This window comes from Pavona decussata, unplaced genomic scaffold (assembly GCF_977016875.1).
Source record: "Pavona decussata unplaced genomic scaffold, jaPavDecu1.1 SCAFFOLD_199, whole genome shotgun sequence".
Taxonomy (NCBI): domain Eukaryota; kingdom Metazoa; phylum Cnidaria; class Anthozoa; order Scleractinia; family Agariciidae; genus Pavona; species Pavona decussata.
In genome coordinates this window covers 1-25801 of record NW_028145607.1, presented here as the reverse complement: position 1 = coordinate 25801, position 25801 = coordinate 1, and the positions used below count along the sequence as shown (strand labels likewise).

The 25801-nt window shown below is 37.3% G+C and overlaps 3 protein-coding genes across 3 annotated transcripts; all 3 read left to right on the top strand.

The window, feature by feature from the left end:
* Positions 1-1172: 1172 nt before the first annotated feature.
* Positions 1173-6706, top strand: LOC146461317 (uncharacterized). The gene is made up of 2 exons (XM_085086963.1): positions 1173-1508; positions 4868-6706. The coding sequence occupies exons 1-2, from the start codon at positions 1173-1175 to the stop codon at positions 5684-5686; spliced, it is 1155 nt and encodes a 384-aa protein (XP_084943089.1). The 3' UTR covers positions 5687-6706.
* A 1047-nt stretch (positions 6707-7753) lies between these two features.
* LOC146461316 (uncharacterized) lies at positions 7754-14763 on the top strand. The gene is made up of 3 exons (XM_085086962.1): positions 7754-8101; positions 10827-10999; positions 14121-14763. Exons 1-3 carry the CDS (start codon positions 7754-7756, stop codon positions 14761-14763), a joined length of 1164 nt encoding a protein of 387 aa, XP_084943088.1.
* Positions 14764-18427: 3664 nt separating this feature from the next.
* On the top strand, positions 18428-21240 carry LOC146461315 (uncharacterized). Its single transcript, XM_085086944.1, has 2 exons — positions 18428-18775; positions 20422-21240. Exons 1-2 carry the CDS (start codon positions 18428-18430, stop codon positions 21238-21240), a joined length of 1167 nt encoding a protein of 388 aa, XP_084943070.1.
* Positions 21241-25801: the final 4561 nt, after the last annotated feature.

Sequence of the window (25801 nt, the reverse complement as noted above, 5' to 3'; positions counted from 1 at the left end):
TGTGATGCTTATTAAGATAAGATCATTGAACTTTAAAGTATTAATGAATCAATATTTTGCTCGACTCAGTTTCCTACTTGACTTGGAAACAAAAAAAAGAGAAAAAAATATGGCGACAAACGATATCTCATTATTTAGAGCGTTAACTTTACTTTAATTGTTCAACAACGTTTAAACCGCTCTAAACAAAAAAAGACATGAAAAAATGCTTCTTGCCATTCGTTGGACATTCATTGTTACTTAGCTTTTTGCCGCCCCTGAAGAAGGTTAGTTTTTGTCTAACCGAAATATTGGGCAATAAAGTTATTTTAGCTGTCCGATCAGCTTTGCATCTAATTTTACATCCATTGTTACGTTGGATGTTTTTTTCCCCGAAGTTTTACAGTGGTTACCAATAACACGCGACCTACTGTCTTCAAAAGAGTTGGATATAGTTACGTTTTGGTGGACGTCAAAAAAAGAAAAGCCGTTGAAATTATTTTAAATGCTGGCTAGATTCCAAGGTAACCCGGCAGGAAACTAAGAATTTTACCTCGCTAAGAGAAGGTAAACTTTATTTAAATTGCCAGATCAAGGGAAAATGAAAGGTGTTTTTAAATTAAAAATTTTAGTTTTCACAGCTGCACGTGATAATTTGCCCACTTGCACAAATCGCTGATTTTGTAAAATTATTACGGTAGCGATTAAAATTGTTTTTTTTTTTTTTTTTTTTTTTTTTTTTTTTTACGGCTCCATCTAAACCGAATGCCCCTTCTTTTAGATAAACTGGCCTGGAAATCAACTTTCATAAAGTTTACCATGTATAAGCGGATAAAACTGCCAATTTCTTTGTTCTGTTGCCTTCAAATGTTCTCAGAATTCAAAATAATTTCAATGGCTTTTCTATGATTGACGTCCACCAAAACGCAACTTTATCGGACTTTTTTGAAAGCGATAGGCCGCGTGTTATGGTAACCGCTTTAACAGCTGACATTTTGCTGTCGTTTGTGGTTAACTCTATTGATTCTGCGTTCTGAAATTTCGCTTCGAATTTCATGTTATGTCATCGTTTGTTCATCTGTATTTCAATTAAGATTATGCATAATAAAAAGAAAGTTATCAGAATTCGATTAATTTATCACGGTGACGATCATTCTACGTACGTTTGCGACTGCTGAATCGAAAGCTCTACCATGGGCGTTCTTCTCGTTCAATTGCTACTAATTTTATACGCCCTGAAGTTAAGCACTGCAGACTGTCAAGGGAAATGTGAGCAGAGTAGTGGCAGCTTTGGCCAAACAGGAATAAAACATCGTGCCATACTGGGTCACAGCTTTAAGAACTTCACCGTGAAGAAAACGTTTGACTGTCATGTGAAATGCTTCGATGAGAGATGCAGGTGCCAAGCATATCAAATGTGGAACAATCGATGTGAGTTACTGGATGAAGACAGGAGTTCGGCTCCAGATGATTTCGCCAATAAATGGGGATACTCCTACTTTGATATGGATAATGAGTTTGTAAAACAGGTAAGGGATATGAATTCCATATTTAAGAATTAGATCATAGGCCGACCTTTCTTATGAATAAAAAGTCAACGAGGTGTCTTCGAGTTGTAAATGTGCTGAAAGAAAAGCAAAATTCGTATTTAAATTGTAAAAGCTAAGTGGCACTGAGTTGTGGCAAACTAAACCATTTACGGTGTATCTTCAAAAAAAATAATGAAGAGAAATTTTACAACATTTCACAACATTCACGACACTCACGAATTAACAGAACGTAACGATGAATGTTTCTTAAACAGTTATTTTGTAGTATACATATGTCAATGTGCTTATGCAAATTTTTAACTAGCAAACTAGTGTACCAAAATCAGTTCGGCTAAATGGTCCAGTGCTTAGTTCCTCAGTTGAAATGTAGGAGGTTTTCTCTTAAAATTAAACCGAAATATTGGAGGGTCATTTTCCAACTTTTGTTAACGATTCTTATAAAATTGAAATTCAGACTTCTGGTCATTTGAGTAGCAATATGACAGTTATAACGTGGCGCTAGGGCTTATACCGCATACGTCTTCAAAAACGTTTTTAAATGGATGGTAAATTGGAAAATGGAAGAAAATGTCTTACAAGTTACAGGTGACTTCGCCTCCATTTGAAAACAAATTTTCGTTGGAGAAAAGTTTATCTAAGTTTCAGAGTAAACATTTGTCGTTAAAGTGGCAGCTCTGTAAACAGCTATTTTCCTAAACGTGAGTTGAATAAATTTAAAATTCCATTTTAAAATAACACTCTGAAGGCAAGTTTATCAAAGCAATGCCCACCTATTCGGCCCGCACTAGGCGCAGTTGACGTAATGTTTTGCAAATAATTTTATTTGTGGCAATGGAAACTAGGCTTACTTTGTACGTTGTGCTAGCAGATTTTCGAGAAATTTTAGTGAAGTTCACGAAAACATTTAACAATTATTCCACAAGCGCGCGTTGGATATTTAACAATTAGATTATGAGTTGGAAATTTCTATCGCGTGTTTGCCCTCATCAACTATCACGCGATAGAAATCTAATTGTTTTAGTAAAAATCTAATAGTCGTTGAAAACTTAAAAACAAGCTAAGACAGGTTCTAAACACCAATGAAATACCAGTTGAGCCTTCGCGCGAGTGAACGTGATATCTTCACACCTGAAAAGATCGCCGCTGCTATGGTTACATGATAAACCGCGCCTTTGCAATGATTTGGTATTTCGTTGGTGTTTTTGTAATAAACAGAACATTACATGGCCGCTTGGAGGTACAAAATTTCTCTTCTCGTGTTGAAAAATACTTTACTCGTTCGCAGCACTCACTGGTGAGATATTTTTCAACAATTGAAGAAAAATTTCGTATCTCCGCGCGGTCATGTTATATCCTCTATAAATAAGTCACGCCAGGGACTACTTACTCAACTCACTGTCTATTTTTAAAATAAATAGATCCCAAGTTGCCGTGCGCCTGTTCAGTAATAGATCACAGGTGACGTCAAAATGTGAAAAGAACAACACGAGTTGGAGGCGAGTGTGTCACTGATGTTCTTACCGCAATTTGACGTCTTTGGTGATCTATTACGGAACAGCCCGACGGCAACTTGGAATCTATTTGTTTTATAAAATTAACAGAAAGGAAACATGACAAACTTGCCTCGCAGCGCTTGACTGTTCGATTTGTGCCAGTTCAGGCATTTTCAAAGTCACCAACGCTACTTTCTGTGTCGGCTTCTTCTTTTCTTCTTTATCGTACTTGTAAACAGCTGCTTCCTCTAACTTTTTTCCGAGGCCTTCGCTTACTCAAAGCAGAATAATCGAGTAAATATTTTCAAAACTGTGAGTCTTTTCGTTGCCATAACATCTGCTTTGGAGATTTGTTTCGGGCAATTTTGTTTTAGGCAATTTCAAATAGACAAGAACACTTTCGCCTTGGTTTCTTCTTTTTCTTGTTTGTAAACAGCTCCTGCTAAACTTTTCTCGAGGCCTTCACTTGCTCAATTCGAAATAATCTCGCAAACATTTTCAAAACCGCGCGCCATGTTGGACAAAACAAAGAAAACAATTTTCCCGTGACGTCATCCGTGTCTGTACTCTAATAGATCATAGGCAACGACCAATCACAGCGCGCATAGTATTCATTGCATTTTATAAAACAGAATATATAGCGAGTAGCGTAGCCAATAAGAGAGCAGCATTAGTGATAGAACACTAGTAGATTTATATTAAGAGATGATAGATCGCCAACGAGGCGCGTAGCGCCAAGTTGGCTATAATCATATCATATCCAACAAGCGCGCTATTGGAATAATAGTTTTTTTTTTTTAAAAAAACAATTAAGAAATATTGCTAGATCTTGCTGATTTCACTTTGCAAGTACAACCAGAAGATAATTTAATGGCCGCTATTTCTCGTGCATGGTATAATGGTTCATATAACATGACCGCTGAGCCAATCAAATGCCTGGAATTGCATTATACAATGATCCAGATTTTAATCATAAGTGTTATTTGGTCATTTAACTCGCGTTTTTTTTTTGTTTCTTTTTTTTTCTGTAAAATTAATTGTTTCGAGGTAACAAAAGCAAAAGGAAAACTGAACTTGAAATAGATTTGAAAAAATTCAAATGCCAAGCAACTCGAGCCCTAATCAGCCGAGTGACACATCTGGGGTGTTCAGTCATGAAAGACTGAAGGCATGTTTGTTTGAGTATGTTGCTGGTACTTCACACTTATGTCGTTCTAGAGCTAAAACCGTAAATAGACCTGTGAATGTATAAAATCATGAACATGTGTAAAATGAGCATTATACAACCTTTTGGGTGACTTTTTGGGTTAACCGAGCATCTCAGTGGACTGACAAATAAGCTAAAGCATGTCAATGGGGAGCCAAAACCATAATCTATAAAAGCCTAATACATGTCCAAATGCATACTTTTCCTATTAATTACAAAAATCGTTAATAATTCGTAAGCCTATTGACCTATCAAATAGCCGAGAAAACATCACGTGCAATGGTTTTAAATCCCGATAAAACCCCGTCCTAATTAGTATGTGGTGTTTAATGCTTTTCGCGTATACTAATTTCCAACGTTCACAAAAGCATCATTGTTATGAACTCTCTTGACACATGCTTTTCCAGGAATATGTTTGAAGCCGTTCAATAAATTCGCAGCACATGTTTTATTGGGTCTAAAGCCACTCGGCTGCACCTCGTGGTTATAAATCCCAATGAACCACTGCTGCTCGTATTTTAAACATTTTGCGACTGCTCATTTGATTCATTTACTTGACCATCATCCCTATGGCTACTTGTTGGTGTTTTAATTATGTCACAGAAACTAATTAAAATGTGTTCCGTATTATCTTTAAGATTTCAGTGAACAACGCATGCTCAGATCAAACATGCAGTAACAAATGCTGTAACCAAAGTCCGTGCGCCCATGGAGGCACGTGCACTGAGCTATGCGACCACGCCAAACACAAGTTCAACTGCACTTGTACCACGGAATACTATGGTAAGCTTTGTAAGAAACGTAGACCTACATCTTGTAAGGAGCAACTTGAAAAGGACAGAGGGAGCCAGTCTGGTCTGTATCTTTTGTTTGATTCAACGAGCAAGTCATTGTATGAAGTCGTTTGCGATTACACGTCTGAAAACGGATTCATTTGGACTCTGATCGAGTCTTTCAGCTTGGCTAACAAAATCGAGTTTGCAAACGAGCCATTTTATAATGACTACCCTGTCAATCAGAATTCCTTTAGCCGGAATAACTTCCGCTTATCGCGGTCAAGGATGAACTTCAGAGCCAGCCACTCCACGCATGTGCGCGCCACATGTAATTTTAACACTGATAGACTTAATTACACTGATTACTTAAGAGCCAAACTGAGTGATATTAACGTCATGAGTTTGAATTTCGACGGATGCAAAAGGTATGAATACATCAATATCAGGGGCTATTATTGCCATAATTGCACGGCCCACTTTGTTCAAAGAAATAAATGGCACGCACACGTCGACTCCTTTAACGGATCTCAGAAAGGTTGTCAGTTTAAAAGTCCCCTCGAAGGCGCTGTGAAGATGAAGCATGGCGAAGATAACTTCGGATGGTACGAAACAGTTAATCGTGTACATAGATGTTCAGCAAGCGCTAATTCTACAACGCAGTGGTGGATTGGAGAACAGTAAAAGTTAGCTGCACACAGCTGCACGTCAAACGAGGATTACACTGGAGGCAAGAAGTGGATATTTAGTTTTTATATATTAACAGACTAAGTGAGGAATTTACCAATGGCTACAGGCAATAAACGTTAAATGCTACAATTTGTTGAACATGTTATGTACTTTCAGTAGAGCCTGTTAAATAAAATGCAAAATGTGCACACGCCAAGAGAGAAGCAGGATTCTAAACACTATATTATCATCTCTCGCTCTAAGGAAATTCTTCCAAAATTCTTCCAATCGGCATGCACAGGTAAAGAGAATAGCTAGACAAAAGGTTGTAAAAGTAAATTAATTAGTATCTGACGACGGTTTATTTAACAACTCGAAAAAAAAAACGTAATGTTCAAGAAACTGAAGTACGGTTTTAATTGACAAATTTTGTATTGCAACTAGTTTTTGCACAATATTGTAAAGATAGAAATACGCGTACTGTAGTGAAGTTTCATGACTCAACTTATGGCGTTTAGCAAGAGAAGAAACAAACAGAAATTAAGATAAAGAAAGGGAAAAGAAGAATAGGAGTGAACAAGAAGTTAGCTTTAGAGACAAACTTTCTTGTGTTGGGGAACTGCTGAAGGATAGAAATGTATAAGAACAACAAGGCAGACATCAGTGCAGACCAGGTAATGATGGAAACTGCCATAAGACTAACGGAGAAATTGCGCAATGAATTGGCTGAAGTCAGAAAAAAGAAGTGTGGAGTCGTAAACGTAAGCTTCTTGACCAAAGTTTGCATGAGGGGGTGAGGCATTCTACCCCAAAAAGTCAAATAAGCCATTCAATTCGGCAAAGAGCAAGAAGATACATAACTAGTAATGGAAGAGTCGTGAAATTGACGAAAGTTTTTTTCCAGCAAATCTTCCTGAGTAAACTGGTGGTTAAGCAAAAACAACACCGAAATGCCATGTATTATTAAGCAAGGCTGTTTTCTTGTAATTGTTACTGTTGTATCATTTAGTTTTTTTGTGCTTACACTAAAGAACAATATGGTAAAATTATCCTACATTTTGGAAAAGAAGTGTCTTTTTGTCTTATAAAATACGACATGGAAACCACTTAATTGATACCCCGCTTCAAAAATTCATTTATAATTCATAAGCCCATTGACCTATCAAATGGTCGATAAAACATCACGTGCAGTGGCCTTAAAATCCGGTAAAACCTCGTCCTTATTAGTATGCGGTGTTTAATGTTTTTCTCGTATGCTATTTCCCAACGTTCACAAAAGCATCATTGTTAGGAAGTCTCTTGACACACGCTTTTCCAGGAATGTCTTTGAAGCCGTTCAAGAAACTCGCAGCACGTGTTTTATTGGGTCTAAATCCTGATGAAACACTGCTACTCGTGTTTCAAACATTACTTAAATGCTTTGGTTGGGTGCTCCTGACAGTTCAGAACTTTCTTCACTTATTTACTTGTTTAACATGGCGCGTATAAAAATTAAATTATTTAACTTTACAGTGTTCAGTAATCATTTAGCAATTTTTAATTTTGTACGATTTTATGATTTTTTCTCGACCCAGTTTCCTACTCGACCTGGAAGCAACAAGAGAAAAAAGATAACTAAGTTGTTATTAAATCAAAATATGACGGCAAGCGTTATCTCTCAACATTAGGAGTTCTAACATTTAATTAATTTTTTAAAAACATTTAACGTTGATAAAAAATATGAAAAATGCTCTTCTCCTAGTTTTTGGACATTTATTGTTACGTTTATTTTATCTTTATTTTTATTTTTTTTTTTAAGTTTTAACAGTGTCTGTTCAGCGAATTTTTCCCATCTTTGGCTTTCTATTCTGCTGTCGGAAATTTCGCTTTGAATTTCATAAAGTCATAGTTTGTTCAACGGCAGGTGAAAATTATATGTAAATAAGCTAGATTTAAAATGCCTTGGCTCAAGCAAACATATATCTTCTGTAATTGAATTAAGATTATGGATCATGCGGCAAGGAAAATATCAGAATTAATTCGACCTATCAAAGTAACGATCATTCTATGTCCCTTCAAGACTGATAAATCGCAAGCTATGCCATGGAAGTCACGAAGGGTGTAATTCACGTTTTATTGCTACTCATTCTGCACGCCCTGAAGTTAAGCACTGCAGACTGTCAAGGGAAATGTGAGCAGAGTAGTGGTAGCTTTGGCCAAACAGGAATGAAACATCGTGCCATACTGGGTCACAGCTTTAAGAACTTCACCGTGAAGAAAACGTTTGACTGTCATGTGAAATGCTTCGATGAGAAATGCAGATGCAAAGCATACCAAATGTGGAACAATCGCTGTGAGTTACTGGATGAAGACAGGAGTTCGGCTCCAGATGACTTCGTCAATGAACATGGATACACTTACTTTGATATGGATAATGAGTTGGTGAACCAGGTAAGGGATATGAGTTCCATACTTACCAATTAAATCATAGGCCGACTTTTCTGTAAACGAAAATTCAACGAGGTGTTGTGGAGTTGTAAATTTGCTGAAAGAAAAGCAAAATTCTCATTTAAACTGTGAAAGTGAACATACAAGCAGGGTGTATCTCCAAACAAAAAATGGAGATTTTACTTTTACAGGGCACAGAATACAACATTTGCAACATCCACGGATTAACAGAACGTAATGGGAAATGTTTCCTTATTAATCAGTAATTAGAAGAAGGCATACGTTAGTATGCTTATACAAAACTTTAACTTGGCCAAACTGCACCAACATTTCGACGTAAAAAAACCAGGACTTAGTTCGTCAGTTGAAATGTGTGATGTTTCTCTAACTAATTAAACCGAAATATTGGAGGGTCATTTTCCAGCTTTTCTTAACGTTTCTTATGAATTTAAATCGAGACTTGTGGTCATTTGAGTAGCGATGTGAGAATAGTATATAGCGCTGGCGCTTATACCGCATATATCTTCAAAAGCGCCATTAAATGGATAGTAAATTGGAAAACGGAAGAAATTGTCTTACAAGTTATAGGTAACGTTGCCTCCGTTTGAAAACAAGTTTTCGTTAAAAAAGATTTTATTGAAATTTCAGAGCAAATATTTCCCCGAATAAAAATGTGTTTGGCAGGTCGGTAAACAACTTGTTTCCTGAATATAAGGTTGAATAAATTTGTTAATTTCATTTAAAGCGATACTCCGAAGGAACATTTATGAAAACAAAGCCGACATTATTATCACTTGTCAATAGCCGGCTTAACACAGACTTCGCGCACTTGAAGTTGCGAGGACGTCACTCAAGCAAATAAAAAATTACAACAAAACTAAGACTTAGAGTTTTGCAAATGATTTTATGTATAGCAATGACAACTAGGATTTGTTGAATTTGTGGCGTCACGGCAAACATAAATATATGATACCGACCGAGGGCACAGATTTTCTCTATACGGACTGGGTTTTTAGTTTTTAAGATGATCGTCGCGCTGTCACTCTTTACTTAAATTTCGCTTATCCAGAAAGCCGTACGTATAAACCTCAGAGAAAAAGACTAGACTAGCGAAAAAACAGACTTTAAACATCTCCTGGAGTAACAAATGAAAAAAAAAAAAAACAACCTGTGATATTTTATAGAAAGCAGTACAGAAATAAACTAATCAACTGGAAAAATTCGCACAATCAAGCGAATAAATGTTCTGCGTAAGCTTTGTTTTGATGAAAATGAACCACATTTCAGATTTTTACATTCGCTTTTAACGAAAGTTATTAAAAAAGACTTTCAGTGCAAAATACTCACACATCTTACTCTTTTCCTTTATATCTTATTATTTTAAGCATTTGTGTTTGTTCTCTGTCATAATTGTCACAAATCAATGCTAAAATTAGAGAAATGTGTGCAATATGAGTTTGTCAGGGTTTATAGCAACCATACACTGAGTTGCGAGGCGTTTGTTTGACTATTTAAGCAAAGAATCATTTTTGTGACGAGATTAGAAAATAAAACTCCAAGGTAAATAATGAACATGGATCGTAAAACTGAATTTAAAAGACTTGTCTGCGGTTAGCATTATTATTAAGTCAAATGACGAACGAACACTGCAAGAAAAACTACAAAACAGCAAACTAACCACGTTTTGTCAAAAAAATGAAATGAATGCTCGCCTCTTTGGAGAACAACCAATCCTTCTATTCCATTACTGAGTTTTTCGTTCCTTTTACAACATTTAGTGGGCGAAAAGTTTCCTTTAAAGAGAAAAAGATTTCAACGGTTCGTCGCGCCGGATCGGAGTAAAAATTACCACTTTAAGGTTTCCCGCGTGCTGTTACCGTGACCGTGGTCAGAGATTGGAAAAATTTGCCACTCACGGAACCACAAAGATTTTACGACTTTCAGGATACCTACCGCTGGCAAAAAAAAAAAAATGAGAAAAGCAACTTACTATCTCCGCTTCCACAAGGTGCACCGAATCCACTGAAACGGTAAAATGCTGTCTTTACGGATAGCATTCGTCATCAGTCGCTGTCTTTTACGTTGAACTTTGCTTATTCAGCACCTTCGTTTTTGTTTTCTTTCTCTCTCCCTTTCTCTTATTTCTACGCTTGTCGACATATCTAACGGGTACATGATTTTATAGCTTTCTTCAAAAATTTCCCTTTGTTTTTTTTTTTTTTTTTCAAAAAGACAGGTGGGCACGCAACTTCCCGCCGGAAAACACGCGGGTTGCGGCACAGGGTTAACTTGAGTGTGGCATTCCACAATTGCTTACATAGGGAAGCGGACGTACGCACCCATGTACGGACGGATGGAACTGACCTCATAACCAAAAAAATTTTCGCATTCATGGGTATGCCAATTTCTCTTAGCTCTGAGGCTCTGCACGCGCACCTTCGGTGCGTGGACCTCCGCTATAATAAGCATTCTACAGTGGGCTGACAAATAAGCTGGAGCATGTCTGTGGGGAACCAACATCATAGTGTGGGAAAGCCTAATAAAAACGCAAGCTGTTTCGAACTTTTTATCGATAAAGAAAGAACAAAACGCTCATACTTTTCCTGTTAATATAATTCCGCGATTCATAGTTTGGTTGACATAGTCCATAATTATTCCAATCACTACTTGTTGCTACCTTAATTATCCCACAGAAACTTATTAAAATGTGTCCCGTCTTATACTTTAGATTTCAGTGAACAACGCATGCTCAGATCAAACATGCGTTAACCAATGCTGTAGCCAGAGTCCGTGCGCCCATGGAGGCACGTGCACTGAGCTATGCAACCACGCCAAACACAAGTTCAACTGCACTTGTACCGCGGAATACTATGGTAAGCTTTGTAAGAAACGTAGACCTACATCTTGTATATGGCGCGTTTTTAGTGTCAAAATTCAAACTATCAATTCAAACATTCGATCCTTCAATTCAAACATTCGATCCTTCAATTCAAACATTCAATCCTTCAATTCAAATCTGCAATTATTCGGTTCAAACTTTCGATCCTTCAATACAAACATTCAATCCTTCAGTGCAAATATGGAATGGGTCGATTCAAACATTCCATCATTCAATCCAAATATGGAATTGTTTGTTTCAAACATTCGATTCTTCAATCCAAACACCCTTTTCTTCAATCCAGAGATGCCATTCTTCAAGTTAAACATGCATTCATTGTATTGCCTGGCCTATCATTCAGTTCAAGCTTGCATTTCGTCGATTCAAACATGCCATTTTTCAATTCAAACATTTGATCATTCAATCCAAACGTGCATTTCTTCAATCAAATCCTGAAACTCAAACACTACACCATAAATTCCGCGTTCAATTTCGATAGAAAAAGCTGAAATCCTGCTGTTGAAACATTCTGCACTTTAATTTTAAGATATGAAATCCAGATTATAAATTCAAACATAGCCTCACTATGTAGTTGTGCAGTGGCTCGATTCAAACATTCACTTCGGCGATTCAAACATTCACCTCGGTGATTCAAACATTCAGCTCAGCAGTCCAAACTTTCAGTTCCTCTCCAGTAGTCTGGAACCGAGGGGACTCTGTAAAACAAGGATACGGACGGGCGGATGCGGACGGCGGATGGCGGACGGCGGATGGGGCTTTAAAAAAAAAAAAAAAAAAGAAGAAGAAGAAGAAGTGGAAGAAAATAGGATGTTGATACGGTTAAATTTATTGGTTAATTGCCACCTTCTAAGAAATGCTAGCTTTGGCTTTTTTTAAATTTTATTTTTATTTTTTTTAATTTGAATTAATTTTATATCTTATTGTCAGTCAAACAGCGAAAACGCTGTGGAATGTTTCTTCTCGTTTTTCAACCAAATCAGTCTGAGTTTGCAGTGGAACTCCGTACATTAGTACGACACACCATCCGGCAAAACAACACGTTCACATTCACGAACATTTACAGGATAATCTGATTAACGGATAAAGTATTGTACGAGCTCTTGTTAGGCATTATAGATTGGAAATCTTTGTTATTGTTCGAACAGAGAGATCGATACAAGTTATTAAAAAATTATTTTAAGACGTCCAAAGATTTCCCTGCGTCAGATTTGCGAACGTGTCAGAGCAATTGGATAAAACCTTATACGCCTGGCCTCAGTTGTTCAAAGAGCGGATAGTTTTATTCACTGGATAGGTTGCTATCCAGCAGATGAAATGCGTGCAAGATTTTCCCAATAGCACTATAATTTATGGATAGAGTAGAAACATATGTCAAATTTAAGTATGGGATTGTGTGGAAAACTTGCCAAAAGGCGTTACCGGTAGTTGGAGTACATTTGCTCCGCTGGATAGCGACTTATCCGGTGGATAAAGTTATCCACTCTTTGAACAACTGGGGCCTAGTTTACTCAGCAGTGGAACACCAATTTTCAAGTCCGCTTCTTCAGGAGAAAAGCGAAACATTTCTCAGCGTAGTTGAACGCGGAGTCGACCGATCGCGAAAGCTTCAAAGCATCAACCGGTTTGTTTGACAAATTCTGCTTTCTTTATTACATTTTTTTTACATTCCTGTCTCATTAATATTCATATTTTCGATTATCCGGACATTTTATTCAAGTTCCAACGAGTCCAGATAATCGAGGTTCGACTGTACCAAGTTCACGGAGAAGACGACCCCTGACCTGACTGGGGACTGAAGGCCGCCGCCGAGGCAACCGGAGGAAAACCAGAAACTGACCGAAAAAAACATGTTTTTCTGTCAGATAAAATAATCTGAATGTTCCAAGATGAGAAAAACCAAAATCCGCAATGAATATCAAAACCGAAAAGACGCAAAACCCGATCAAAAAAAGCCCCCATATTGCAAGGAAAATTTCGCTTGTGTACAAATTTAAAGGGAAGAAAATGACACGTTCAGAAATCCTACGCCGGGAAATCTTTGGACATCTTAAAATAATTTTTTAATAACTTGTATCGATCTGTCTATTCGAACAATAACCACGATTTCCAATCTTTAATGCCTAACAAAAGCTCGTACAGTACTTTACCTGTTAATCAGATTATCCTGTAAATGTTCATGAATGTGAAGGTGTTTTTTTGCCGGATGGTGTGTCGTACTAATGTACCGAGTTCCACTGCAAACTCAGACTGATTTGGTTGAAAAACGAGAAGAAACATTCCATAGCGTTTTCGCTGTTTGACTGACAATAAAATATAAAATCAATTCAAATTAAAAAATAAATAAATAAAAATAAAATTAAAAAAAAAAAGCCAAAGCTAGCATTTCTTAGAAGGTGACAATTAACCAATAAATTTAATCCGCCGTCCGCATCCGCCCGTCCGTATCCTTGTTTTACAGAGTCCCCTCGGTTCCAGACTACTGGAGAGGAAATAAAAGTTTGGACTGCTGAGCTGAATGTTTGAATCGCCGAGGTGAATATTTGAATCGCCGAAGTGAATGTTTGAATCGAGCCATTGCACAACTACATTGTGAGACTATGTTTGAATTTATAATCTGGATTTCATATCTTAAAATTAAAGTGCAGAATGTTTCAACAGCAGGATTTCAGCTTTTTCTATCGAAATTGAACGCGGAATTTATGGTGTAGTGTTTGAGTTTCAGGATTTGATTGAAGAAATGCACGTTTGGATTGAATGATCAAATGTTTGAATTGAAAAATGGCATGTTTGAATCGACGAAATGCATGCTTGAACTGAATGATAGGCCAGGCAATACAATGAATGCATGTTTAACTTGAAGAATGGCATCTCTGGATTGAAGAAAAGGGTGTTTGGATTGAAGAATCGAATGTTTGAAACAAACAATTCCTTATTTGGATTGAATGATGGAATGTTTGAATCGACCCATTCCATATTTGCACTGAAGGATTGAATGTTTGTATTGAAGGATCGAAAGTTTGAACCGAATAATTGCAGATTTGAATTGAAGGATTGAATGTTTGAATTGAAGGATCGAATGTTTGAATTGATAGTTTGAATTTTGACACTAAAAACGCGCCATACTTGTAAGGATCAACTTGAAAAAGACAGTAGGAGCCAGTCTGGTCTGCATCTTTTGTTTGATTCAACGAGCAAGTCATTGTATGAAGTATTTTGCGATTACACGTCTGAAAACGGATTCATTTGGACACTGATCGAGTCTTTCAGCTTGGCTAACAACCACGAGTTTGCAAACAAGCCATTTTATAAAGACTACCCTGTCAATCAGGATTCCTTTACCTGGAATAAGTTTCGCTTATCGCAGTCACGGATAAACTTCATGGGTAGCCACTCCACGCATGTGCGCGCCACATGTAACTTTAACACTGATGGACTTAATTACACTGATTACTTAAGAGCCAAACTGAGTGATATCGACGTCATGAGTTTGAATTTCGACGGATGCAAAAGGTATGAATACATCAATATCAGGGGCTATTATTGCCATAATTGCACGGCCCACTTTGTTCAAAGAGATTATTGGCACGCACACGTTGACTCCTATAGTGGATCTCAGAGGAGTTGTCAGTTTAAGAGTCCTCTGGAAGGCGCTGTGAAGATGAAGAGTGGCGAAGATAACTTTGGATGGTACGAAACAGTTAATCGTGTACATAGATGCTCAGCAAGCGCTGATTCTACAACGCAGTGGTGGATTGGAGAACAGTAAAAGTTAGCTGCACCCAGCTGCGCGGCAAATGAGGATTACACTGTAGGCAAGAAGTGACGTGAAGTGGATATTCAGTTTATGTATATTTATAGACGAAGTGAGAGTAATACGACTAGTTAGAAGCAATATGTGGTGGTCATTTTTTTGACCATTTTAAATATTTCAGATAGAGCCTATTAAATAGAATGTAGAATGTGCACATACCAAGGAAGAACCAGGTATCTGAACGCTTGTTTTATATTATCATCTTTCCGTCTTAGGAAAATCTTCCAATAAGCATGCGCAGCTCAACAGAATAATAATGACCGTATTAATAACAACCGTTTATTACTCACCATTGAGTTAAAAACAGAATTACAAGGATAAAATACAAGCTGTGAAAATGAACACTACTATAATAATACTCAAACAGAACAAAGATCCTCGCAGTTACTACGTAACTGCGTAGTGACTGCGAGGATCTTTCTTCTGTTTGATCTTTCATCGGCAATTCAAAATGTATGTTTCATATATTTACATTTACTTATTCATCCTTCAGGAGTATATTACGAACTCATAATATGACGTGTTCCCAGTTAGCTTGATAGCTCAGTTGGTAGAACACTGCACCGGCATCGCAGAGGTCGTGGGTTCGAATCCCGTTCAAATAAGCCTGAATTTTTTTCAGGCTTTCTTTTCGCAACTGCTTTAGTGTGACGTGGATCTCTCCCTTGTGAGGCACGATTTAAAAGGGGACTGTACAAAACCCTTCCCGCAAACCCACTAAGTAATACAAGACTAAGTAATACAACAAATTTAATTAATTTAGTATACATAAACGCTTAGTAAACACAATAAACGGTAACGTAAAAAAAAACTTTCTTAACCTAATTAATTATCTTAAACTAAATTACTTATTTCAGTTCAGTTCAGTCCTTCCTTGTCCTTGAAGTCTTCTCCAGGCACAAACAAATTGCTACTTCAACCACTCGCATAAACAAACCGCACCAACAACCGTTCACAAACCTCTGCTTCTTCTCTTCTGGCGCCTTTTCTCTTCTTTGTTCCCGTCTTGTTTGACTCCGCCGCACTCAGTTTTAATTTCTATGCACACGCCTTGAAATCTTGTTCACTCGCCGCCGCTGACAAAAGGGTTTATGTCAAGGAAAACACGGCCGGCTCCTGCCAATGGCTCTTGACAGTGACTTGAACAATTTCGCCTTCGACCTTGCAATACAAACTTTTTTGCTTCTCCTTACTTCTTCTTACTTCTCTGTCCTTTTTCTCCTTCCAAGAATAACAACCAACTACACAACAACAACCTTGACCTCTATTTAAATACTGAACACAATTACGACACTACAAAAAAGATTCCAGAAAACGCTAACTACAAGATGTACAATAAATGCTGATTACACAATAAGATACAAAATATACGATAACGGGAATAATAATAGTTAGTTAGATTACATTGAAATTTACAATACTACACACCATTTTCTAAGACAATAACTACTAATATACTAGTGACATTTTTTGACTGATAAAAATACGACGAATTAAGACTACAAATAATTAACAATAAACCTAACGAATTTAGATAATGAAAAAGAAACGACTAAATTTCTACATGCAAACACGAAACATGAAAATGCAAACATGAAATGAAAACAACAAAAACATGAATAATATGAATTTTGTGACATTTAGTTGCGTAGTAACTGCGAGGATCTTTCTTCTGTTTGATCTTTCATCCGCAGTTTAAAATGTATTTTTCATATATTTACATTTATATAATAATACTATAATTATATACAACGCTATGATATGAAATAAGTCCATTTACCAACTGCCCTTGATAAAAGCCAATAAATGAGCTGGAACGCTTTGTGCGGCACATGTTCCTGTTGTTACATTCTTTGGTATTACAGACCGTCTGTGACCTTAATTAAGTTGTGGCCGTGGGTCTGACTCTGCTGTTGGGTAGTAGCTAGCTAGCTAGACAAAAGGTTGTAGAACAAAGGTTGTAAAAGTAAATGACGACGGTTTGTTTTACCAACTCCAACACTTAAAAAAAGAAATATTCAAGAAATTGCAAATATTTTAAACGAACAGGTTTGTCTTCTTTTGTTTTTGAGGTCACTAGTTTGTTACACAAAATTGTACAAATAGAAATTGAAATAAAAATAGAAATGCACATAGTGTTTAGTTTGAAGACTGAGCTTATTTGGGAGAATGGGAAGGGAAGGCAAAAAAAGAAGTGAAAGCAGAAGGTGCAAAAAAAAAAAAAGCAGGATGGACGCTCTGAAGGAAAAAAGTTCTTCTTTCTGGCAAAAATAACAAGAAGTTAGAATCAGAAACAAACTTTCTTGTGTTGGGGAACTGCTGAAGGAAGCCACCAATAAAAGCGGAGAAAGCAGTGCAGACCAGCTAATGATAGAAACTACCATAAGACTAAGCGAAAAAATTAACAATGAATTGGCTGAGGTCTGAGAAAAGTAAACAAGTGTGGAGAGTCGTAAACATGAGCTTCCTGACCAAAGTTTGCATGAGAGGGAAGGGCACTTCCCCCAAAAATGACAAATAAAAATTGTTAGATTGAATAAACTTTTTCCAGCCAATCTTATTAAAAGTAAACTGATGGCTAACCAAGGCTGTACACTAGCGATTGTTTGTATCTAGCTTTTGTGGTTGCAATTCTTCTGACTTTAGGATGGGAGTTTTAGTATTTTTACCATTTTCTGCTTTACCCAATTTGTAGATTATCCGTAATTTAGCCTAGGGGCTACCAGGAGTGTTAAAATAAATTACTATCTCTTTTCTCAATTTAACATTAGTTTAGATATAATATTTAGAACAGTCAGCTGGCACAATGGGATGCTAAAACTGTCTATTTGTGGAAAACTTTGACGAGGAGTGGAAAGGAATGTAACTTTTTTGTGTCCTATATTTTCAGAATTTTCCTTAAAATTTTCCTTTATTTTTGAAAAGAATTGTCCTACACTACTATAAAATATGTCTCTAAAACCACTTGACACCCTGCTTAAATGTTCTGGTTGGGTGCTGCTGGCAGTTCAGGACTTTCTCCACGTATTTATTTGTTTAACGTTTGTGGTAGGGTGAAAAAGAACGTGGCAGTTATAAAAATAAAATCATTCACAGTGATCATGAATTTGTTGGTCGACCCACTTTTCCTGCTCGACTTGGAAACAGAAAAAAATTAAATAGACAGCTAAGTTGTTATCTAATTAAAATATGACGGCAAACCTTTTATTTCTTCAATATGTACAGTGCTAATTCAAATAATTTTTCAAAGACGCTTTTTACTTAATAAAGATATATCGATTTGAAAAATGCTTTTTGCTACTGAACATTTATTGTTACGTTTAATGGTTTTTTCAAAGCTTTCAAAGTGTTTTTTTTTTCAGCGATTTTTTGCCATCTTTTGCGGTCGATTTTTCTTTTCCGAAATTTCACTTCGAATTTCATGAACCCCGTGGTTTGTTTAACGGCAGGTGAAATTTATGTTAATAAGATTTTAAAAGCCTTTCCCCAAGAAAACATATGTCTTCTGTATTGCAATTAATGTTATGCATCATACAATGAAAAATTTCAGAATATACTTACTTACCACGGTAACGATCATTCTATGTATCTTAATGACTGATGAATCTAACGCTATACCATGGAATTATCAAAGGGCGTTCTTCTAGTTCTATTGCTAGTCATTTTGCACGCTTTGAAGTTAGGCACTGCAGACTGTCAAGGGAAATGTGAGCAGAGTAGCGGTAGCTTTGGCCAAACAGGAATGAAACATCGTGCCATACTGGGTCACAGCTTTAAGAACTTCACCGTGAAGAAAACGTTTGACTGTCATGTGAGATGCTTTGATGAGAGATGCAGGTGCCAAGCATATCAAATGTGGAACAATCGCTGTGAGTTACTGGATGAAGATAGGAGTTCGGCTCCAGATGACTTCATCAGTGAAGATGGATACACTTATTTTGATGTGGATAATGAGTTGGTGAACCGGGTAAGGGATAGTTAGATCAACGGATGTTTTGTACAGTTGTAAGTACTTGGGAGCTTAAGCACACGACGACGGTAACGGCAACGATAACGCGGTCGGTTGAATAAGCAAAAACAATCGCTCTGCACATACGTTTTACATTTTGGTACATTTCTTTGCCGTCCTCTGCAAAACAAGAGCGTGAAATGACCATATTTAGGGTTTTATGAAGAACGTGTACGCCACTCCTTCCAATTTGATTCCTGGATAGTTCGGCATTTTTGTAAAAGTTGAGTGAGTTGAAATAATCGCGAAGTAGCACAAATGAAATAAACGTTTTCGTTGCCGTTGCCGTCGTTGTTGCTTACGCTCCCTAACATGGCTGATAGAAAACGGAATTATTATTCAAACTGTACGCATGTGTAAGAGAACAAGCAAGCGGTGGTTGTGACAAATAAAAAGATTTAGGCTGTATTTTCCAAAAAAAAATATTAATGAAAAGAGATTTTACTATTTCAGGGCATAGAGACGAGAAATTCAAGAATTAACTAGAACTGAACGAGAAATATTTCATAATCAGTAATTAGCAGTGTACACTTTTAGTGTACTAATGCAAAATTTATCTAGCCAAACTTCACAAAAAGTTCGTCTTAAAAGCCCAGGGCTTAAATCCTAAGTTGAATAATGGGAGGTTTCATTTTATTATACATAAATATTGGAGGGGCATTAATTTCCCAGCTTTTGTTACCAATTCTGATTAATTTAAGTGAAAACTTATGCCCATTTCAGTAGCAATATCACATGGTTAATTATTCAGCACTAGAGTTTGCAAAGATGTTCAAAAGAGCTGTCAAACGGAAGAGAAATTAAAAAGAGAAAAACAATCGTAAAAGACGGCTGCAAAATTGCTTTAACTTTACCATCACTTGACAACAGTGGTTCGTTAATAAAAATATTAATAAAGTTTCAGAGTAAACTTCTCCCACTAACATGTCTTTTGCGCTCCATAAACAGGCTAGTTGTCTCGTGAACATTGAGTTGAAAACAAAATTTGTTAATTCCATCTGGTGCGAATACTCACACCTGCAACCTAAGCAAAGTTGAAGTTGGAAGGACGCCACTCAAACAAATATAAGAGAACCCAAGAACTAAATCTTGGGGTTGTGCAAATTATGTTTTTTTTTTAACTTGGCTTTTTAACATTATGCTAGCAGTTAGTGAAGCCAAATATTGAGTATCATTCGAGCATTTTAGTGGTGTTTTTGTTCTGGAACATTAATTGTTTTAGAGAAAACAAGAGCAAAATGAAAACTAAACTTCAAATCGAGTTGAAGTAATCGAACCGCCAAGCACTCCAGCCTTAACAGCCGAGTGACGGATACCAGATGTCAGTTGCGTTAGGTTTGAAAAGTCGAATTAAAGACGGCCATGTTTGCTTGTGTATGTTGTTCTTAATTCACTTCTTTGTCGTTTCTAGAGTAAACACCCTAATTAAAAAGGCGAAACTTATAAAACATATTATCCAAGCATTTTAGTGACTTTTGGGTTAACCGAGCATTTGACCGGAAAACAAGAAGTTGTAACATGTCAGTAACGAACCAAAACCATAATGTACAAAAGCCTAACAAAAACACTATCTGTTTAAAACTTTTTATCGTCTTATCCTATAGATTTCGGTGTACAACGCATGCTCAGATCAAACATGCAGTAACCAATGCTGTAACCAGAGTCCGTGCGCCAATGGAGGCACGTGCACTGAGCTATGCAACCACGCCAAACACAAGTTCAACTGCACTTGTACCGCGGAATACTATGGTAAGCTTTGTAAGAAACGTAGACCTACATCTTGTAAGAATCAACTTGAAAAAGACAGAGGGAGCCAGTCTGGTCTGTATCTTTTGTTTGATCCAGCAAGCAAGTCATTGTATGAAGTCTTTTGCGATTGCACGTCTGAAAACGGATTCATTTGGACTCTGATCGAGTCTTTCAGCTTGGCTAACAACAACCAGTTTGCAAACGAGCCATTTTATAAAGACTACTCTGTCAATCAGAATTCCTTTACCTGGAATAAGCTTCGCTTATCGTGGTCACGGATGAACTCCATAGCTAGCCACTCCACGCATGTGCGTGCCACATGTAGGTTTAACACTGATGGACTTAATTACACTGATTACTTAAGAGCCAAACTGAGTGATATCGACGTCATGAGTTTGAATTTCGACGGATGCAAAAAGTATGAATACATCAATATCAGGGGCTATTGTTGCCATAATTGCACGGCCCACTTTGTTCAAAGAGATAAATGGCACGCACACGTTGACTCCTTTTACGGATCTCAGAAAGGTTGTCAGTTTAAAAGTCCCCTCGAAGGCGCTGTGAAGATGAAGAGTGGCGAAGATAACTTCGGATGGTACGAATCAATTAATGACGTACATAGATGCTCAGCAAGCGCTAATTCTACAACGCAGTGGTGGATTGGAGAACAGTAAAAAGTTAGCTGCACACAGCTGCGCGGCAAATGAGGATTACACTGTAGGCAAGAAGTGACGTGAAGTGGATATTCAGTTTTATGTATATTAATAGACGAAGTGAGAGTAATACGACTGGTTAGAAGCAATATGTGGTGGTCATTTTTTTGACCATTTTAAATATTTCAGATGGAGACTATTAAATAGAATGTAGAATGTGCACATACCACGGAAGAACCAGGTATCTGAACGCCTGTTTTATGTTATCATCTCTTGGTTTTAGGAAATTATTCCAATAAGCATGCGTAGCTGAACAGAATAATAATGACCGTTTATTAAACACCCATTGCAGTTAAAAACTTAAAGGGAGGGGTTCACATTTCAGCGCATCAGCATGAATTTAAATGCTTTTTTTTTTCTTATCAACTTAATGTCCTTAAAAGTCTTACTTACATGTACTTCAGTAATCAAATGTTATAATTAGTCCAAGCAAAATGAATGATGACCAAAATTCACAGAAAATGCTAGTGGATTGTACTCATATTGTCAATATTGAAATTAGTGTTGACCCGTGACCCGTAGGATGCTCTGAAGCCAAACATAAACGTTTCTCTTCTAGCAAAAGAGACCTCTTTATGTGAGCAAGACGTTAGCATAAGAGGCAAACTTTCTTGTATTGGGGAACTGCTGAAGCATGGAAATGAAAAGCTTAAGGATTCCACCAATAAGAAGAACAACGCAGACATCATTGCAGACTAGGTAGTGATAGAAATTAGCTCAAGACTAAGTGAGAAACTTTTATTGTTAAAACAATGAATTGGCTGATCCGTCAGAAGAAAGCGAAGAAATGCGGAGAGTCGTAAACGTAAGCTTCTTGACCAAAGTTTGCATGAGAGGGCAGGGGCATTTCACCTAAAATAACAAGTAATGGAAAAGTTGTCAGATTGAAGAAACTTTTTCCAGCCAAGCTAATTAAAACATTATCTATTGCTACTCATTTTGCACGCTCTAAAGTTAGGCACTGCAGATTGTCAAGGGAAATGTGAGCAGAGTCGTGGTAGTTTTGGCCAAACAGGAATGAGACATCGTGCCATATTGGGTCACAGCTTTAAGAACTTCACTGTGAAGAAAACGTTTGATTGTCATGTGAAATGCCTCGACGAGAGATGCAGGTGCCAAGCATATCAAATGTAGAACAATCGCTGTGAGTTACTGGATGAAGACAGGAGTTCGGCTCCAGATGACTTCATCAATGAAGATGGATATACTTTATGTTTTGATACGTATACAGAACTTGACATGTTGTTCTTAATTCACTTCTTTGTCGTTTCTTGAGTAATTACCCTAATTAGAATATAATATAATTATATACAATGCTATAATATGAAATAAGTCCATTTACCCACTGTGCCCTTGATGAAAGGTAATAAATGAGCTAGAACTCTTTGTGCAGCACAAGTTCCTGTTTGTTATACATGCGCTGGTTTTACAGACCGTCTGGTAGTAGCTAGCTAGCTAGACAAAAAGTTGTAGATAAAAGGTTGTAAAAGTTTATGACGACTGTTTGTTTTACCAACTCCAACACTTAAAAAACGAAATATTCAAGAAATTGCAAATATTTACAGTCAACCCAGGTCACGCGTGAACAGTATTTCCAAGAATGAAATGAACATTCGAATTTCTCTTTGTAATGTCCGACGTGTGAATGGAATGTTGGGCATTTCTCTGGAAATCGTTCCGAAAAAGACGCATTAACTGAAAAAAAAAAAAAAAAAGATTCAAAATACTTGGGAAACAATTGCTATTCTTGAAATATTCAATTTTGCAGTGTAAAGAAAAATTCATAGCTTTATACCGTCAATAAGCTAGGGAAATTTATACGGGAACTCTGAAATCTCGTTGGCGATTTTCAAAACTGACATGTAAATTTCAAAACTCCGTTCAAATTTCAAAAATATCGTTCACGCGTGACCTGGGTTGACTGTAAACCTGACAAAATATAGTTTTTAGTTTGAAGACTCAGCTAACATTTTGTTTATCAAAGAAAGCTCGGGGAAGAAGCAGAATGGGAAAGAAAGGCAAATTAAAGAAGAGGAGAAAGCAATAGGTGCAAAACGAAAGCAGGGAATGTATGCTCTGAAGGGAAAAATACTTCTCTTCTGCCAAAAAAGAAACCTGTTTAGGAAGGCAAGAAGTTAGAATCAGAAACAAACTCTCTTGTGTTGGGAACTGCTGAACGACAAGGCAGATATCAGTGCAGAACTAATGATAGAAACTACCTCAAGATTAAGCGAGAAACGTACCAATGAATTGGCTAAAGTCAGAGAAAAGAAAAGAAGTGTGGAGAGTCTTAAACATGAGCTTCTTGACAAAAGTTTGCACGAGAGGGAAGGGCATTTCCCCCAAAAATAATAAGTAAAGGAAAAATTGTTAGATTGTAGAGACTTTTTCCGGCCAATGTTATTAAAAGTAAAGTGATGGCTAACAAAAAACAACACAGAAATTCCATGTATTTTTCTTTTTTTTGCAAGGCTGTACACTAGCGATTGTTTGTATCTATCTTTTGTGGTTGCAAAAGTGGTTAGTTCAACTGGCGTGATTTGATCGTGACTTCTCCGGCAAACATCAAGCACTATTTTCACCGATCCGAAATCGGCTTTTGTATACTACCACAAGGCTCGATCAATTGAAATGCGACTGAAACTATTTTGCGAAAAGTGGAACGATTTTTAAGTTCTTTATTCTCGTTTATCTATCGTGTGTAAGCTTCTTATTCTTTATCCCTCTAGCTAATGCAGCAAACACTGCATTTGTGTATTTTGAGGACGGCGCAGAATTCGACTCTCATCGCGATCGCTCTGTTTATATCAATGGTTATCAATGGTCATCAATGGTAATGGTCATCAATGGCAATGGTGATCAATGGTCAATGGCAATGGTCATCAATGGTTATCAATGGTAATATCAATGGTCTTTCTTATGAAAATTCTGCACATTACAAAAAAGCAAACAATATCGCTTACGGTAGGATTAATTTTGCATGACAGGAACCCATTTTATGCTAAAAAGGAAGCCATTTTGAAATAATAATGTGCGGCGAGTGAGCTGTGTTTACATGACAAAATATTTATTTTTTTCTTCCGCCATTGGTTGATAATTTATAACAATAAAATAGTAATAATTTCAAATTTATATAGCGCCCATATGCAAACACCCTAAGCGCTTTTCAAACATCTAAAACAACACTTACAGCAACAACAACAATAATAGTACTACGCCTGTATTCACGTTTGCTTCCGGAGCCAGCGGGCAGCTTCTCACTTTATTTCTCCGCAATTCGTCTCTAAGTTCATTCACGAGCCACTTGATTCTCGCTCGCAAAAGCCTGAATCTTTCTATGACTTCACAGTCAGCCATGTCGGCCAGAATTAGTCGTCTTTGACAAGACCGAGGTCTTCTAACTAAACAAAAAAGTCCGCCTCCGGCCGCCATTTTGTTTAGTGTCGCAACATTTGCGATTTCCCGGTAAGTTTACGGGAGGTCATGACCTCCCGTAAATTACCGGGCAAGTTACCGGGAAATTTCCCGGGATCGTAAATAACGGGAGTTTCGAGAAACACCTGTAAACTTATCGGGGACTTAACGGGCCACTTACCGGGCCCGATAAGTGACCGGGACTTTCGAGAAACGGGCTCCAGGCCGAGTAGGAAACTGAGTTTAGCAAAAAATTCATGATCACTGTGAAGGATTTTATTTTTATAAGTGCCACGTTATTTTTCACCCTACCACAAACGTTAAACAAATAAATAAGTGGAGAACTGCCAGCAACACCCAACCAGAATATTTACTCAGGGTGTCAAGCCGGGTTTTAGAGTCATATTTTATAGTAAGGTAAAGCTAAAGTCACACAAGAGCCTAAGGGGCCCACACGGCCGGAGCTTAACCCGGTTTCTGTAGCATGAAGCAACTGTGAGTATTGCTACTCCCCCCTGGATAGGATGCTAGTCCATCGCAGGGTTACCCCCGGCGAGTATATCGCCAATACCCATTTATACACCTGTTTCTTGTCTAAGGAAACAACACAGCAATGAAGAGACCAACCTGGCCTCGAACCAACGACCCTCAGATCCTCCGACCGTCCGATCGAAAGTCTGACGCGCTAACCACTACACCACCGCGCCTCCACTCATATTTTATAGTAGTGTAGGACATTTCTTTTCCAAAATAAAGGACAATTTTAAGGAAAATTCTGAAAATATAGGACACAAAAAAGTTACATTCCTTTCCACTCCTCGTCACAAATAGACAGCTTTGGCATTTCATGGTGCCAGCCAGGTGACTGTTCTAAATATTATATGTGAAATTAAGATTAGAGAAAGTAATTTATTTAAACACTTTTGGCAGTCCCTAGGCTGAATTACGGATAATTAAATTGGGCAACGCAGAAAATGGTAAAAAGACTAAAACCTCACATTCTATACTCAGAAACATTGCAACCACAAAAGATAGATACAAACAATCGCTAGTGTACAGCCTTGCGAAAAAAAGAAAAATACATGGAATTTCTGTGTTGTTTTTTGTT